Here is a 13390-nt window from a genome sequence, read left to right as displayed (position 1 = left end):
TATTAAGGTCTACAAAATTGTATTCTATATTATAAATATTTACTTTCTGTTTGTAGAAAAAAAATAGAAATCATTTACATATTGATCTCTACTTAAATAACATGAACATATATGAATTTGTATGAAAATGGGAATGTATGTGTGTATATATATATTACACATATACGATATTATATAGTTAGAAGATGAAAAATAATTTTCCTTAGAAAACTTTCTTATCATAAACTACTCTAGTGATTTCTAAGAAATTTAAAGAGAGTTGGTTCTACTGAAATGCGTATAACCGGCGGCGCAATGTTCGCTGCCAAAAGGGGCAGACGAGTGATGTGAAAATTGTCAAATATTTTGTGCGAGGTGGTGTCCCGCGGTGAATTTGATAGTGTTCTAAAAGACCGTCGCAATGTCCAGTACTCTGGAGAATAAGATTCTGAATTTACAAGAACGTCTTAGAGCAGAAAATGAATCAAGGGATAGAGATAGACAGAACAGCGAGGTTGGACCAGGAACGAGCCTTCAACCGTCATCCTCGGGGTCTGTCTCGAGTTCTGCCTCACGACGTGAGTTTGATTTAAACGACACTTATAAAAATAATAAAATCTTTTCTTGACGTTTTTTCCAAAAATTTCCAATTGAATTTTGCTTTCACTACTTGTCGTACAGGTTATGTTGATCATCACAATTTATTCTGTTGATTCTATATACGATACTCTTTTGGTCTTCTTATCTAACGCGTAGTTTATTTCATTCAACCTGTTGGTAAATTAATAACATTTATACACGCATATGTTTTTCATTTTGATAAATAGATTGTGTTTTGAGATAAACAGAAATATGTTTAAATGAATCATAAACAAACACAATGTACTTTTTTTAAAGAAAGAATCTCTTTGTAATGATAAGGATGATTATTTTCTTTTATCTAATTTTGAATTGTTATTTGTCTTCAAGCAAACTAATGTTCATCCATCAATAATAAAACACATTGCATGTGTATTGAAAATTTAAGATTATCTTTTTATTGAAGAATGTATGTCACTTCTTATACCTCTAGTTAGATATAAAAATGATTTTTAACTCTTATCTTTAATGCAGCTCCAATTCCAACGTTGAAAGTCTCGCAGATACCTCCAAAGAAACAAGATAGCGAATTTGAATCAAAACTACAAGAAATCATGAAAATGAATGGTATTTTAAATATTAATGGACAGAGGTATCAAACTGAAATGAAAGACTTAGAACATCTAGGTGAATTGGGAAATGGTACCTGTGGACATGTTGTTAAAATGAGGCATAAACCTAGTGGTGTACTCATTGCTGTTAAACAAATGAGGCGTTCTGGTAATGCAGAAGAGAATAAAAGGATAATTATGGATCTTGATGTTGTGTTAAAATCACATGATTGTCCATATATTGTGCAATGTTTGGGTTGTTTTATCACCGAATCTGATGTGTGGATTTGTATGGAACTGATGGCAACTTGTTTAGATAAATTATTAAAAAGAACCAGGCAAGCAATGCCTGAAGAATTTTTAGGAAAAGTTACAGTAGCAGTAAGTAGATCATAAGTTTATGATAAGTTTTATATTTGTTTTAATTCTACCTGGAGTATTATTTATGTAAAAAGAATTATATCTTTACAGACTGTAAAAGCATTATCATATTTGAAAGAAAAGCATGGTGTAATTCATAGAGATGTGAAGCCTAGTAATATTCTTCTCGATGAAAGGGGAGGAGTTAAGTTATGCGATTTTGGTATATCTGGCAGATTAGTTGATAGTAAAGCAAAAACTAGAAGTGCAGGATGTGCTGCTTACATGGCTGTTAGTACACATAATGTTATTTCTTGTTATGCCGAAGTTTAAAATTGTTTTATAAAATACTGCTATACTTTTACAGCCTGAAAGAATTGATCCCCCAGATCCAACAAAACCAGACTATGATATAAGAGCCGATGTTTGGAGCTTGGGTATCACTTTAGTCGAATTAGCTACAGGAGTATTCCCTTACAGAGATTGTAAGACTGATTTTGAGGTAAACTGAGTAACATATATTATACAAATGGTAGTATTTGATGTGTTTAAAATGCTCGTTATACTTATACGAATTCATAGGTACTGAGCAGAGTAGTACAAGATGACCCTCCCTCCCTTCCACCAGACGCACTCTTCTCGAAAGAATTTAGAAATTTTGTGAGTTGTTGCCTTACAAAAAATTATAAACATCGTCCAAAATATCATAAACTCATGGAGCATCCTTTTATCCGAAAACACGATGTACCACAAGACGAAGAAACAAACTCCTCAGTACTAAATTCTGGTTGCCAATGGTTTGGCAGAGTTATGCAGCAATTAGAGCCAAGGTAAACTGTTAATAAGTGTATATCGTAAATGTTAAAAGATAGTTCTCAAGTATTGTATAGAAAATTTTTGACTAAAAAAAAAAATCATGTGACTTTAGAAAATGTGGTAGAGATATGTGCTATTAGAAAAGACCATTCTATAGGAATAGACGAATAGAGTTTTAAACATGGCATGATATTCCCAACTAATATTATAATGATTTGGTTTGGTTTGAAAATAACCGGGTATTGTTCTTTTATATTAGTTTAAAAAATTTTTAACACACTTCAGCATTCATGGTTAACGGGTAGGTATTAAAGGAGCTCGAAAAATTACGCTGAGTTTTAAAGTTGGATTTTTGTTGGATACTACTAGTTTTTATATATTTATCTTTTATTCATTGCCAAACAACATTTACAAACCTGTCCATAAATTTCGATTAAAAGTTTGCGTGCGTGTTAAATTGTGTTGCAGCGTTGAGCTTGAGGGAGGCAGCGCAGCATAGCATCCCCTCTCCCTCGCCCCTGCCCCTTCTTCCATTTTCCTTAAAAACTTACCCATAAACTCCAAAAAACTTAAAAAAAATACACCTCACAATTATCCAAAAATCTGCCCGATTTTCATTTCGAGTTGTTTGGTTTGTGCACGCGCCTGTTACACACCCCACCCTTCAACCCCTACTCATGGTAAGCATTGTTTTTATTTATTTGAATATTCGTTTATTTGTCTTTATATTATGTAGCGATCATTCAGTGGCACAAATAAGACTTCCCTGTGCACACTCCATTCATTATAAAATAGTTATATTTGTTTAATTATATTTGTATTTTTATCCTTATTTTAAACGTTAGAATATGTCAGTTAAACATTTTAATTGTGTTTTTAGCATGTAATATTTTGAATTTTTTAATTTTGACCACAGATATTCTTTATGATCTGTTACCTTGGTAAAAATTCCTCTGTCCTCGTTTGTGTTGCATGATTCTATGATTAACGTTCTAACTTCTATTAACGCCCTATAAACTCAAGTTTTTTGCAGAACCAACATGATACAATTATCTTGGGTACCAGTGACATTTTTACACAAATCAAGTTATTTTGGGGGACCAGTAATTCTTTTTTGACGATATGTAAAACCGTAGTTTAATATTGTGGAATTCAGTTTCAGATTGCCAGGGTGGCAGCAACGAGTTACGGGTCATGTATCTTTAAAACAAACAGCTCATCTCAGGGCTCAGTCTGAAGTACCAGCTTTCCTACGAAGCAATGTCACCAAAGACTCACAGAACTCCAGCTTTTTGCCATTTCATCAACGATCAAATAGTGAGAATGGTGCGAACTATGTATCTTATAGTCCATACGCGCTTAGACGAAGGGAAATTTCCAGGCCGTTTTCTCCTCCTTCGTCCAATGACATGGAAACATCGGAATCGAATTTTCAACGACCGTACTCACCATATAGGCATGCCGATCAAAATAGGGATTATTCTTCGAATCATTGTTCTCTTAATGGACAAGGTAGGCAAGAAGGAAGACCGTTCTCTCCTTATCGACAGGATGCTAGTACAATAGACGCGGGAAGTAGACTCTATTCACCGTATCATGGACGCTTCACGGAAGATCGAGACACCAGTAAAGAAAGATGGCAAGGTGTCTCTAGATCTTTAAGTCCGTTTGCTCGTGATTATTCACCTTGGAGAAGAGAAAACGTTGACCCTCCAAATGTAGTACAATCAACTGAAAGTGGGCGGTATTCTCCGTTTCTTCAACAACGATTAGGACAAACTCCATCTGTGCCTCAAACTCATCCCCAAACTCAAGATATTTATGGTAGTCCTATGATTAGTCGTAGAAGGTAAATAACGATAAATGTTGTAACCTGTTGTTGGTATGATTAATAGCGTAGATATTATATATATATATATATTCATTTTTTAAATACAGGTTTCCTTCTGAACCCCCTCCACAAGGATCTCATGGTTCTACTAGCCCCGAATTATTAATCTCCCGTTTTGCTCATCAATTGAAGCAAGAACCGTCACCTGTTATGCCACCTGTTCAGGGTGGATCTAAAGAATCTGCCAAGAAGCGTTTTTCTTCTTATGTTCGTCTTAGACTTGGAAGCGAACGTGCTCCTTCGCCGGAACCACCGCCGAGATTGAGTCGCGGTGAATCTCCTCTTGCCCTTAGAAGGAATTTAGTGGATCAAGCCTCTCCTTCTTTTGCACGAAGGTATTGTTTTTCTTTTTTTGACTTTAAGCGTATATAAGATGTGGACAGTTTTTTAATTCAAAGCATATTCTTTTCAAGGTACGTTTCGTCTTCTCCACCTCAACCTCCACCGAGAAGATTGTCGGAAAGCAATTCCGTGCCCGGTAGTCCTCAACATGTACGAGCTCGACTACGTTACACTCCCGAACCTCAGAGGAGACCTCCGCCTCCATAACCCACCGTTACGATTAAATCATATTTCTTGTTGGTGCCATATGCGATAAAAGTAATTGAATTAATCACATGTACCACGTAGAACGGTGTTATAATCAACGATGGTTGTGCACACAAGTGACCTGTGCACAGTGTACTTGAAAACAGTTCTAAACCAAAATATAGTTGTTTGTAATACTCGGTGATATTGTGAATTCTAATTTAGTACGTATTTTAAAGAAGGACTTGGATACGTACTATGTATGATGTTATTATTGAACATTGAATATTGCTCGTAAGCACGAAAGGAAAAGTTAGACTCCTAAATTCGAGAGGACGGTCTTTGGGATTCATTTTTGCACGATTTCCGTGGCTGTAACGTACCGCGTTGAACTACTTTGTCAATAATTCTCTTATCGACGTGTATTTATATAGGATATGCAATCACTGATGCAATACGATGCTCAACTTTTTATATTGCTTGTAAAGATATAAATAAATGTAGTATGTTCGACGTTTTTCTAAGAAAAAAAAGCGACAAAAAATAAAAAAAATTAGAAAAAGACAAAAAACTAAAAGATAAAAGAAAATCTTTATTAGGAGATGCGGCATCGTACTGAACGCGTAAACCGTTCCTATCATTCTTCGTTTACGCTTCTTTTCTTATCGAGGAACAAGCGAGAGTATGTGAAACCAAACATGTAAAGCAATTCTCTCTTCCTCGGGCGGCCTTGCAGTATCTCTGCAACTCGACTTAGCAATGGCGACATTTTTCACATTCATTATCGTTTGTAAAATAATACCAAACGCATACAGCGATCTAACGATACTAGATCGATTGAGTGAAAACCAAATTATAAGAAATATTAACGACGTCTCCGTAAGGGAAGCACAAATATTCACGTCTCCTAGATTCTGCGAGTTTCAACAGATGTATATTATTTAAAATAAGAGGCGTGTTCGGGCTAGTACATTGTAATTATTATTTTTAATTAACATTTATTCATTAACTTTGTTCAATCTACACTCGTAATCACCTTTGTCGCTTATTTGACAAAAGGATCTGTTGCAATGTAAATAAACTTATATTTATACGATACCATTGACTCGTTTTATTTACCCTGTATTAAATTTCAGAATAGGTCATGAGTAATACACTAGCATCTATGATTACCTATCTCGCATTGGCGCTGCCATTTATTAGTTACAATGTATTTTTATCATGTACTGCCACGTAACGTTAAGCAATTTCTTTTCGTCAGGCGCTCATGCGCGATGCTATTATTGCACTGTAATGGTTTCATTTAATTACAATAATTTCACTTTCTATTTTGTTACGAATGTCAATAAAGTTACGAAGTAATCGTGTTAACATATTTACCTGAAAGATCAATTTTACATCAGGAATTTTAATATATAATTCATTAGTAATGAAATGATATTTGTATGTACACTGATGTTGCTTCTTTCATGTATGTAAATGAATATGCGTAAATATGCAGAATAATGAATTTTTTCTGAAGGTATGAAACTGTTAAGTACGAAGGCATTATATGAAATCGTGTATATAAATAATATATTAATTTTCACTTCTGGATTGTAATTTTTAATTGTATGGAAAATAATAATCTCAGTAGAGAATGAAACTGTTACTTTATTAATAATTATTAAATTATTAATGAAATTCTTTTGATTTAACGAATTAGCAAAGAATTCATTATCTTTTTTGTTTTCAATGTGTTAGTGTATAGATTTATGATCGTACACTATATAGATATACATATTGTACATTTTTCATGCGATTCGTGTATATTTGCATTATTTACACGTAATATAATATAAAGAAAACATTATATAATTTTTGAAAATTATAAGAGAGTACATGATCTTGTACGAGAAGGGCTTGGTCGAAGATCATTTTAAAAATAAATTCTTTGCTCGAATCGGCCCGTCCCTGAGTAATCAATATGGCCTCCAGGTCTACGCGGGGCACGCTAGCGTAGTGTAGATATTTCTCCAAAAATCTTTAGAATAAATAGTTTCTGTGATAATGTAATTAGTCAAGCTATCGAAAAGTGTATGGAGAGATATTTTCATAGTGTTTATAATAATATCAGTGATAGTATTCAGTCAGAAAGAGATTTAGAAGGCATTCCATTGCCGTTGTATCTAGTTGCACTTTGCGGAAGACATCGTTAACGTTGCAGTACGATTCGGTAGTCGTTCAGCGTTTAGCGATTAATTTATTGGCCATCGAATTTTATGATGAGGTGGCGTTTTAAGTGTAAGGATTCATAGTTTCCAGTTAATATCTATTACTATGTCGGAGAATAAGAGCAAGGAAGATGCCACGATGGAGGGTTGTCAAGAAGGGGGCGAAGAGGATGATATGGCTGCCGAGAGGGTCGAAGATAAGGTCAGTATCCAACAGATCCTCGAGGGTATGACGAATGAATTTAACAAAAATGTGAGTCCCGTAAAAAGTACAGAAATTAACCGGTCAGAGAAGTCAGAACACAAGGAGATCGAAAAACCGGTGATGCCTCTTGACGAAATGCCACCAGATGAGAAAGAAACTGCTGGAGAAAAGGACGAAGAAGATGTTCCAACGAAACAGAATGCCGCGGAATCAACGTCGACGGATGAAAATCATAAAGAAGATGAGAATACTGGGAAACAGGAAACTTTGAAAAAGGATAACGGAATTCCGCGTATTGTCCTTACATTCAGGACAATTGACGAAAATACCGATCACGGTAAAAAAACCAAGATATCAAGTTGCTCCTCCAACCTTACTTTAGTTCCTGATGAATTAGCAAATTGTGATCAAATTGGTGGTGTTTCTGTCAAGATTGAAAATTCAGATGAAAATTCTGACACTGTTGAAAAATCAGATTCAGAAGAAGGTAGAACGGAAGATCCAGTCAAACAATCTAAAAACAGAGAATCGGAAGGAAATATAGAGGAATCAAAGTCACCAAAGGAAGATACCAGTGTAATAACAGAAAATAAAGATACTATTCTTAATGAAAAAACAAAGACTGATGAACCAGATACTTCGACAGAACCTATAGAAAAAGTGGATCAAGCAGACAGTACAGTCCCAGTTACTAGGAAAAGAAGAACAGGACGACCTAGATTAAGAGCACTTAGGTTTCTTATTTTCCTTTAGCCTAAATATGTAAAATATTATGCATGATATTTGTAAACATTCTATAACATTTTTAGTGATCACACTGAAGAACCTCCAGGTCCTAAACGTTCAGCTCGACGATTATGTAAAGAAACATTGAAGAGTACTGTGTTAGAAAGTGCAATGGCGAGAAAAGAAAAATCTAATTATACGGAAGAAAATTTACAATTTAAGAAACAAAGGAAATATAACAAACCAGGGAGACCTAAGAAGGTGATACAAGGAAAAGATCAAAATAAACAGTTGCAAGCTAAACCGCCTGACATACGTCAGGAAATAGAGTCTTCTATTTCAGATGGAAATATCACTATTTCTGAGGTAAACTCAACGTTAGAATATTCTAGAAATTCTAGCATATCAGAAAATATTGTAAATGAAACAGTGCTGGATGAGTCACAAAATTTTTCATCCGACTTTGACGGTATGCCAAAATTATCTCCCATGATAAAAAGCTCAGACTCACAAGCAAAGCTAGGGAACTCAATTGGCAATTCTACGAATGATGACATATCCTTATCAGATATTGAAAAGCCATTTTTAAAGCCAGCTGCTGGTAGGCCCAAACGAGAAAGGGGGAGGCCTAGAGGAAGTCAAGCTGCGAGGAAAATAGCTAAAGTAGATTCATTTGAAGGTATAAAAAGAAATGCAAAATATACGCTTTTATTATACTTTACATAGTACAATTTCTATTATATCTTTTTAGATGGATCAGTATCAGTTGCAGAAACAGGCAAAAACAACGATTATCCTGAAGGTAATATTTCAAAATTTCTTGATATGCGTGATTATCATAAAAGAAGCGATTTTGTTAATTTGTATATAACTCTAGAAGGCATAGTACCTGCTAAAAGAACAAGGAGAAGTATGGTTCCAAGTCCAAGTCCTGCAGAAGGACAAGCTGCGAAGCCAGAATCAACAGCGATTATAAGCGAAGTTAGTATAGTATAGTAAAATAGTACAATTAGTATTTTTTATTCCAGAGATACATGTTTCATTATATTTTTTAGACGTATGGTCAATCAATGTTATGTTTATGTCAAGTAAGGTCTCAACTATATGTGACAATCACCGGTTCTGGAGCACCGTTATATTGTACTGCGATAGATTCGATTGATAATAGATTGGTAGGTTGTTGTAATGAAGTTGATAGCAATGATGTAGCAATGAGAAGGCCGAGTACACGTGTTCCTTTTATCATTTTATGTCGAATGCACAAAGAAAGACTTTTAAGACATAATTGTTGTCCTTCTTGTGGGCTGTTTTGTTCACAAGGAAGGTTTGTACAATGTATTAATGGTCATCAATATCATCGTGAATGTGAAATTTATCCAAATAAAAAGGGTGTTTGTCCTCATTGTGGAAATGAAACTACAGCATATGATGTAATGGTGACCATGAGTGGATTCAGAAAACCTGTATTCATTCCGACCCGAAAGAAGTTCTCAAAACTGCCTTCTGCAAAAATGAGTTTACCAGGGAAAGGTGATAACACAAAGTTAGCAGAGCGTCCTCCTAGTCCTCTAATTCAAGCAGATAGTATTAAGATACCTGAGCCATCTATTAATAGCGAAAGGCCAGAACGTTATACTATCATGAGCCTTTACACATCTGTAAAGAATGGAGATTTGGAAAAACTGGTTAACGTTTTAGGTACGTTATTGTAGCGTTTCTGCTTTGAAAGTATGAGAAATGGCTCGTAATGACTCCTAATGTTTTAGCATGTGGATACAATGCAAATCATACATTCCGAGATTATGTTCATCGGACTGGTCTTCACATAGCCGCAGATAAAGGTCACTTGTCTTGTGTACATGTTTTGGTACAAGCTGGCGCACAATTAGACGTGATGGATAGAAATCAGTTGACACCTTTGATGTTAGCCGCTAGTAAGGGTAAAGCTGATGTGGTAAAGTACTTAGTAAGGATAGGTGCTGATGTTACATTGAAAGGAGAAGATGGTATGACTGCTTTACACATGGCTGCTAAATCTGGCTATTTAGAAGTTTGTAGAATAATTTTGACAGAATGCAAAGCACCGAGAACATTAGTAGGTAATTAAATTTTTTATTAAAGCGGTGTTATATTGTTTGAATTGGTTTAATATTATGTGTAACAATAACTTCTTATGTTCCGTTAGATTCAGTGGATGATGGTGGATGGACTAGTTTAATTTGGGCTTGTGAGTTTTGTCATACCGATGTCGCGCGATTTTTGTTGGATAAGAAGTGCGATCCTTTAATTCGGGATGCAGAACAAAATATAGCGTTACACTGGAGTGCTTTTAGCGGAAGTTCAGAAATTACAGAAATGCTACTTAATGAAGGGTGTGACGTGAACGCTGTCAACGTTCATGGGGACACACCTTTGTAAGTATTTTAATGCTTATATAGTTGAAATAATTAAGTTTTTGTACAATATTTAATGACGTTACAGACATATAGCTGCAAGACAAGATCAGTATGCAGTTAGTGTTCTTTTATTAGCTCGTGGTGCTAAAATCGGAGAAGTTAATGCTGCAGGGGAAACTGCAGTAAATTGCTGTACAAATGATGGTGATACTATGTCTGCTTTAAGATTAAATGCCAAAGTCAATGAACTTTCTGAACATATGTGGGAAAAAACAATCAAAATATTAACCAAGTAATTATCAGAATGAATATGTGTTTATCTTCGGTAGAGTAATAGCGATATTAACCATATGCTTTTAATGATTTATTTTTATAGCGATATTTCACGTGGTAAAGAAACGAATCCGATACAATGTGTCAATGGATACGATTCCGAAGATAAGCCAACAGATTTTCTCTACGTGACTGAAAATTGCTTTACTAGCAATATAAATGTCGATCGTACGATAACGTCCTTACAATCTTGTCGATGCGAAGATAATTGTAGTTCAGAGAAATGTTTATGTGGCAATATAAGTTTAAGATGTTGGTATGACGAGGAAGGAAAATTGATTCCTGAATTTAATTATGCAGGTATATTGAATATGCTGCTTAAATCTAATGTTTCTAATATGTAGAATAAATGTTTAGGTGTTTTATCATTTATCTAGATCCTCCAATGTTGTTCGAGTGCAATCCAGCGTGTGATTGTAATCGTATAACGTGCAATAACCGCGTTGTTCAGCATGGATTAACGCAAAGGTTTCAATTATTTCGTACGAAAGGTAAAGGTTGGGGACTTAGAACGCTACGGCACATTCCGAAAGGTTCTTACGTGTGTGAATATGTAGGCGAGATTATTTCGGATTCTGAAGCGGATCATCGAGAAGATGATTCTTATTTATTCGATTTAGATAATAGAGTAAGTATCAAACATTTTATATCTCTACAAGATCGAATACTTGAACTCATGAGATTCTGTACGCGTGTAGGATGGAGAAACATATTGTATCGATGCGAGACGGTACGGAAACATTGCTCGCTTTATAAATCATTCTTGCGCACCTAATCTCTTGCCAGTGCGAGTGTTTGTTGAGCACCAGGATTTGCATTTTCCTAGGATAGCATTTTTTGCGAATCGCGACATCGAGGCAGATGAAGAGCTCGGGTATGTTAAAAAAAAAAAAAAAAAAAAAAAACGATTAGCACGTGAAAATCACGACACATGTATATACTAGTAAACGGCGTTTCATGCTATTTCCTTTGGTTAATAAAACCACTTCTGATTTGGTTTTGGTTGGCTAATCGTCATCGCTGATAATTTTGGTTTCTTCGCCTTACTCATTCTCAAAGTCCTGCTTGAATCTTTCGAAACATGTGAGCTTTGATATTGTTTGCATATCTTAAAATAGATAAACTGACACATCGAGTATGATATTTATTACCTTATTTTCCTTTTCTCTCGCTGATTTCGAAGATGGTAAGTTTCGTTATACAGTTATTTTATTCCACGAAGGAAAACGTATTATCAGTGTACTGTAAGAATGTTCGAAGATCATGTTATTCTTGAACATCGATTTTCATTAACGTAATTTATTTATCACTGGAGACCAATACGGAATTGTTTGCCTTCAGCTTCGATTATGGAGAGAAATTCTGGATAATAAAATGCAAGTCATTCACATGTACCTGTGGAGCCGAAAACTGCCGATATTCCGAGAAGACTATACAAGTTACTTTGGACAACTACCGCAGAAAAATACAGCAAGAAGAAATGCTGGCAGCTCAATCATCGTAATCCTAAAACAATTTAGCAAATTCTATACGTTTATTTTAGTTATTAGTTTAATGTTTTTCCTTCTTATTACTCGGAATGTTAAACAGAGAATCTCAAAGTTTTTTAACCTGTTTAAAATAAAACAATCTTCGTACGATTTGACCTGTGAAATTGAAAAAAGTACAAGTACAAATGGTGATGGGATCTTCGTCGGAAGAATAACTAAAATGACGTATTCTTGCTATTCGAGCTAAGAAGGAACTACGTTTTTCTTATTCCAGTTCGTCAAAATCGAACATATGTCCATACTAATTTACTCAATTTGACCATATTTTTCCTATTTCTGCCGATTATCTCGTGAGAATATGTCTCGAGAGATGTGCCACCTTACGATTCTTTCCTCTTTTAAATGAAGTAATATGCATAATATATATTGTTATATAAATTTCGTACATAATGTATGAATTATAATGGAATGTGTGTTTATAATTGCTATAGTTTTACAAATGATGTGCGTGATTAGGAAAAAGTAAATCGCTGATTGATGTACGTCATGGATGCAATGCGTTCGAAGTTCGTAACAATTGTCATGTTATGATCAAAGTTACGAGTTCGATACTTGCTTATTCAGTTTTATAGAATGATTGTTTATAAATGTTCGTTTCATTACGAACAGCTTAGAACATAAGTACACCTTTTTGTACAAATTATTGATTTTTTGTATAATAAATGAAATGTAGTCCTTTTCGAGATATATTGTATTTTCGTTTGATTATACTCGTCTAATTTCGACTAAATTCAATCTGCAGTACTGGTAGTAATAAAAGAAATTCAATTTTGATAAGAAAAGGTACAGCAACAAGTCTGAAGTAATCCAGTAGATGTCACTAGATACTTATTTGATACAATTAACAATAGAACTTGGAAAGATGTTTAGATCAATAATTTGTCTCAAAAACAAGTATCTCTCTGTCTCTGTCTCTGCCTCCTCCTTTCTATTTTTGTATGTAATGAAAAAGATTTGCAAGTATGAAAACATATCGTAATTATACCATAGATCTAATACTTTATAGGAAATTGTGTCTAACTGATAATCTAATTGTTATACAAATTAAACTATTGATATCGAAACAACTCATAAGTACAAAGGAAATATGGAATAGACAAAAATCATTTATCATTCTAATTTTGACTACTGCTCTACAGAATCGGTAAGGTTGAAAATGACATTACAATGGTAACATGATTGGCAAGTCCTTTAACGGTAGGA

At 34.5% G+C, this 13390-nt stretch overlaps 2 protein-coding genes across 4 annotated transcripts; both read left to right on the top strand.

Annotated features, from left to right (window-relative positions):
• The first annotated feature begins 180 nt into the window (after positions 1 to 180).
• On the top strand, positions 181 to 5862 carry LOC139985819 (uncharacterized). Its single transcript, XM_072000608.1, has 8 exons — positions 181 to 557; positions 1093 to 1550; positions 1641 to 1820; positions 1897 to 2031; positions 2112 to 2359; positions 3502 to 4194; positions 4284 to 4571; positions 4650 to 5862. The coding sequence occupies exons 1-8, from the start codon at positions 401 to 403 to the stop codon at positions 4783 to 4785; spliced, it is 2295 nt and encodes a 764-aa protein (XP_071856709.1). The 5' UTR covers positions 181 to 400; the 3' UTR covers positions 4786 to 5862.
• An 846-nt stretch (positions 5863 to 6708) lies between these two features.
• On the top strand, positions 6709 to 12872 carry G9a (histone-lysine N-methyltransferase G9a). 3 transcript variants are annotated; one of them, XM_072000607.1, is made up of 12 exons: positions 6710 to 7916; positions 7992 to 8587; positions 8660 to 8710; positions 8786 to 8889; positions 8964 to 9606; positions 9675 to 10007; positions 10094 to 10322; positions 10390 to 10596; positions 10681 to 10937; positions 11015 to 11265; positions 11336 to 11511; positions 11979 to 12274. In XM_072000607.1, the coding sequence occupies exons 1-12, from the start codon at positions 7084 to 7086 to the stop codon at positions 12139 to 12141; spliced, it is 3843 nt and encodes a 1280-aa protein (XP_071856708.1). In that variant the 5' UTR covers positions 6710 to 7083; the 3' UTR covers positions 12142 to 12274. The 3 variants fall into 3 exon arrangements, with proteins under 3 accessions (XP_071856707.1, XP_071856708.1, XP_071856706.1); XM_072000606.1 differs by lacking the exon at positions 11336 to 11511 and having other exon boundaries at positions 6709 to 7916; positions 11979 to 12872; XM_072000605.1 differs by having other exon boundaries at positions 8660 to 8889.
• Positions 12873 to 13390: the final 518 nt, after the last annotated feature.

Source organism: Bombus fervidus, chromosome 3 (assembly GCF_041682495.2).
Source record: "Bombus fervidus isolate BK054 chromosome 3, iyBomFerv1, whole genome shotgun sequence".
In the NCBI taxonomy this organism is placed as follows: Eukaryota; Metazoa; Arthropoda; class Insecta; order Hymenoptera; family Apidae; genus Bombus; species Bombus fervidus.
Note: the sequence above shows the minus strand (reverse complement) of the source record. Positions and strands in the feature narration are given on the sequence as shown.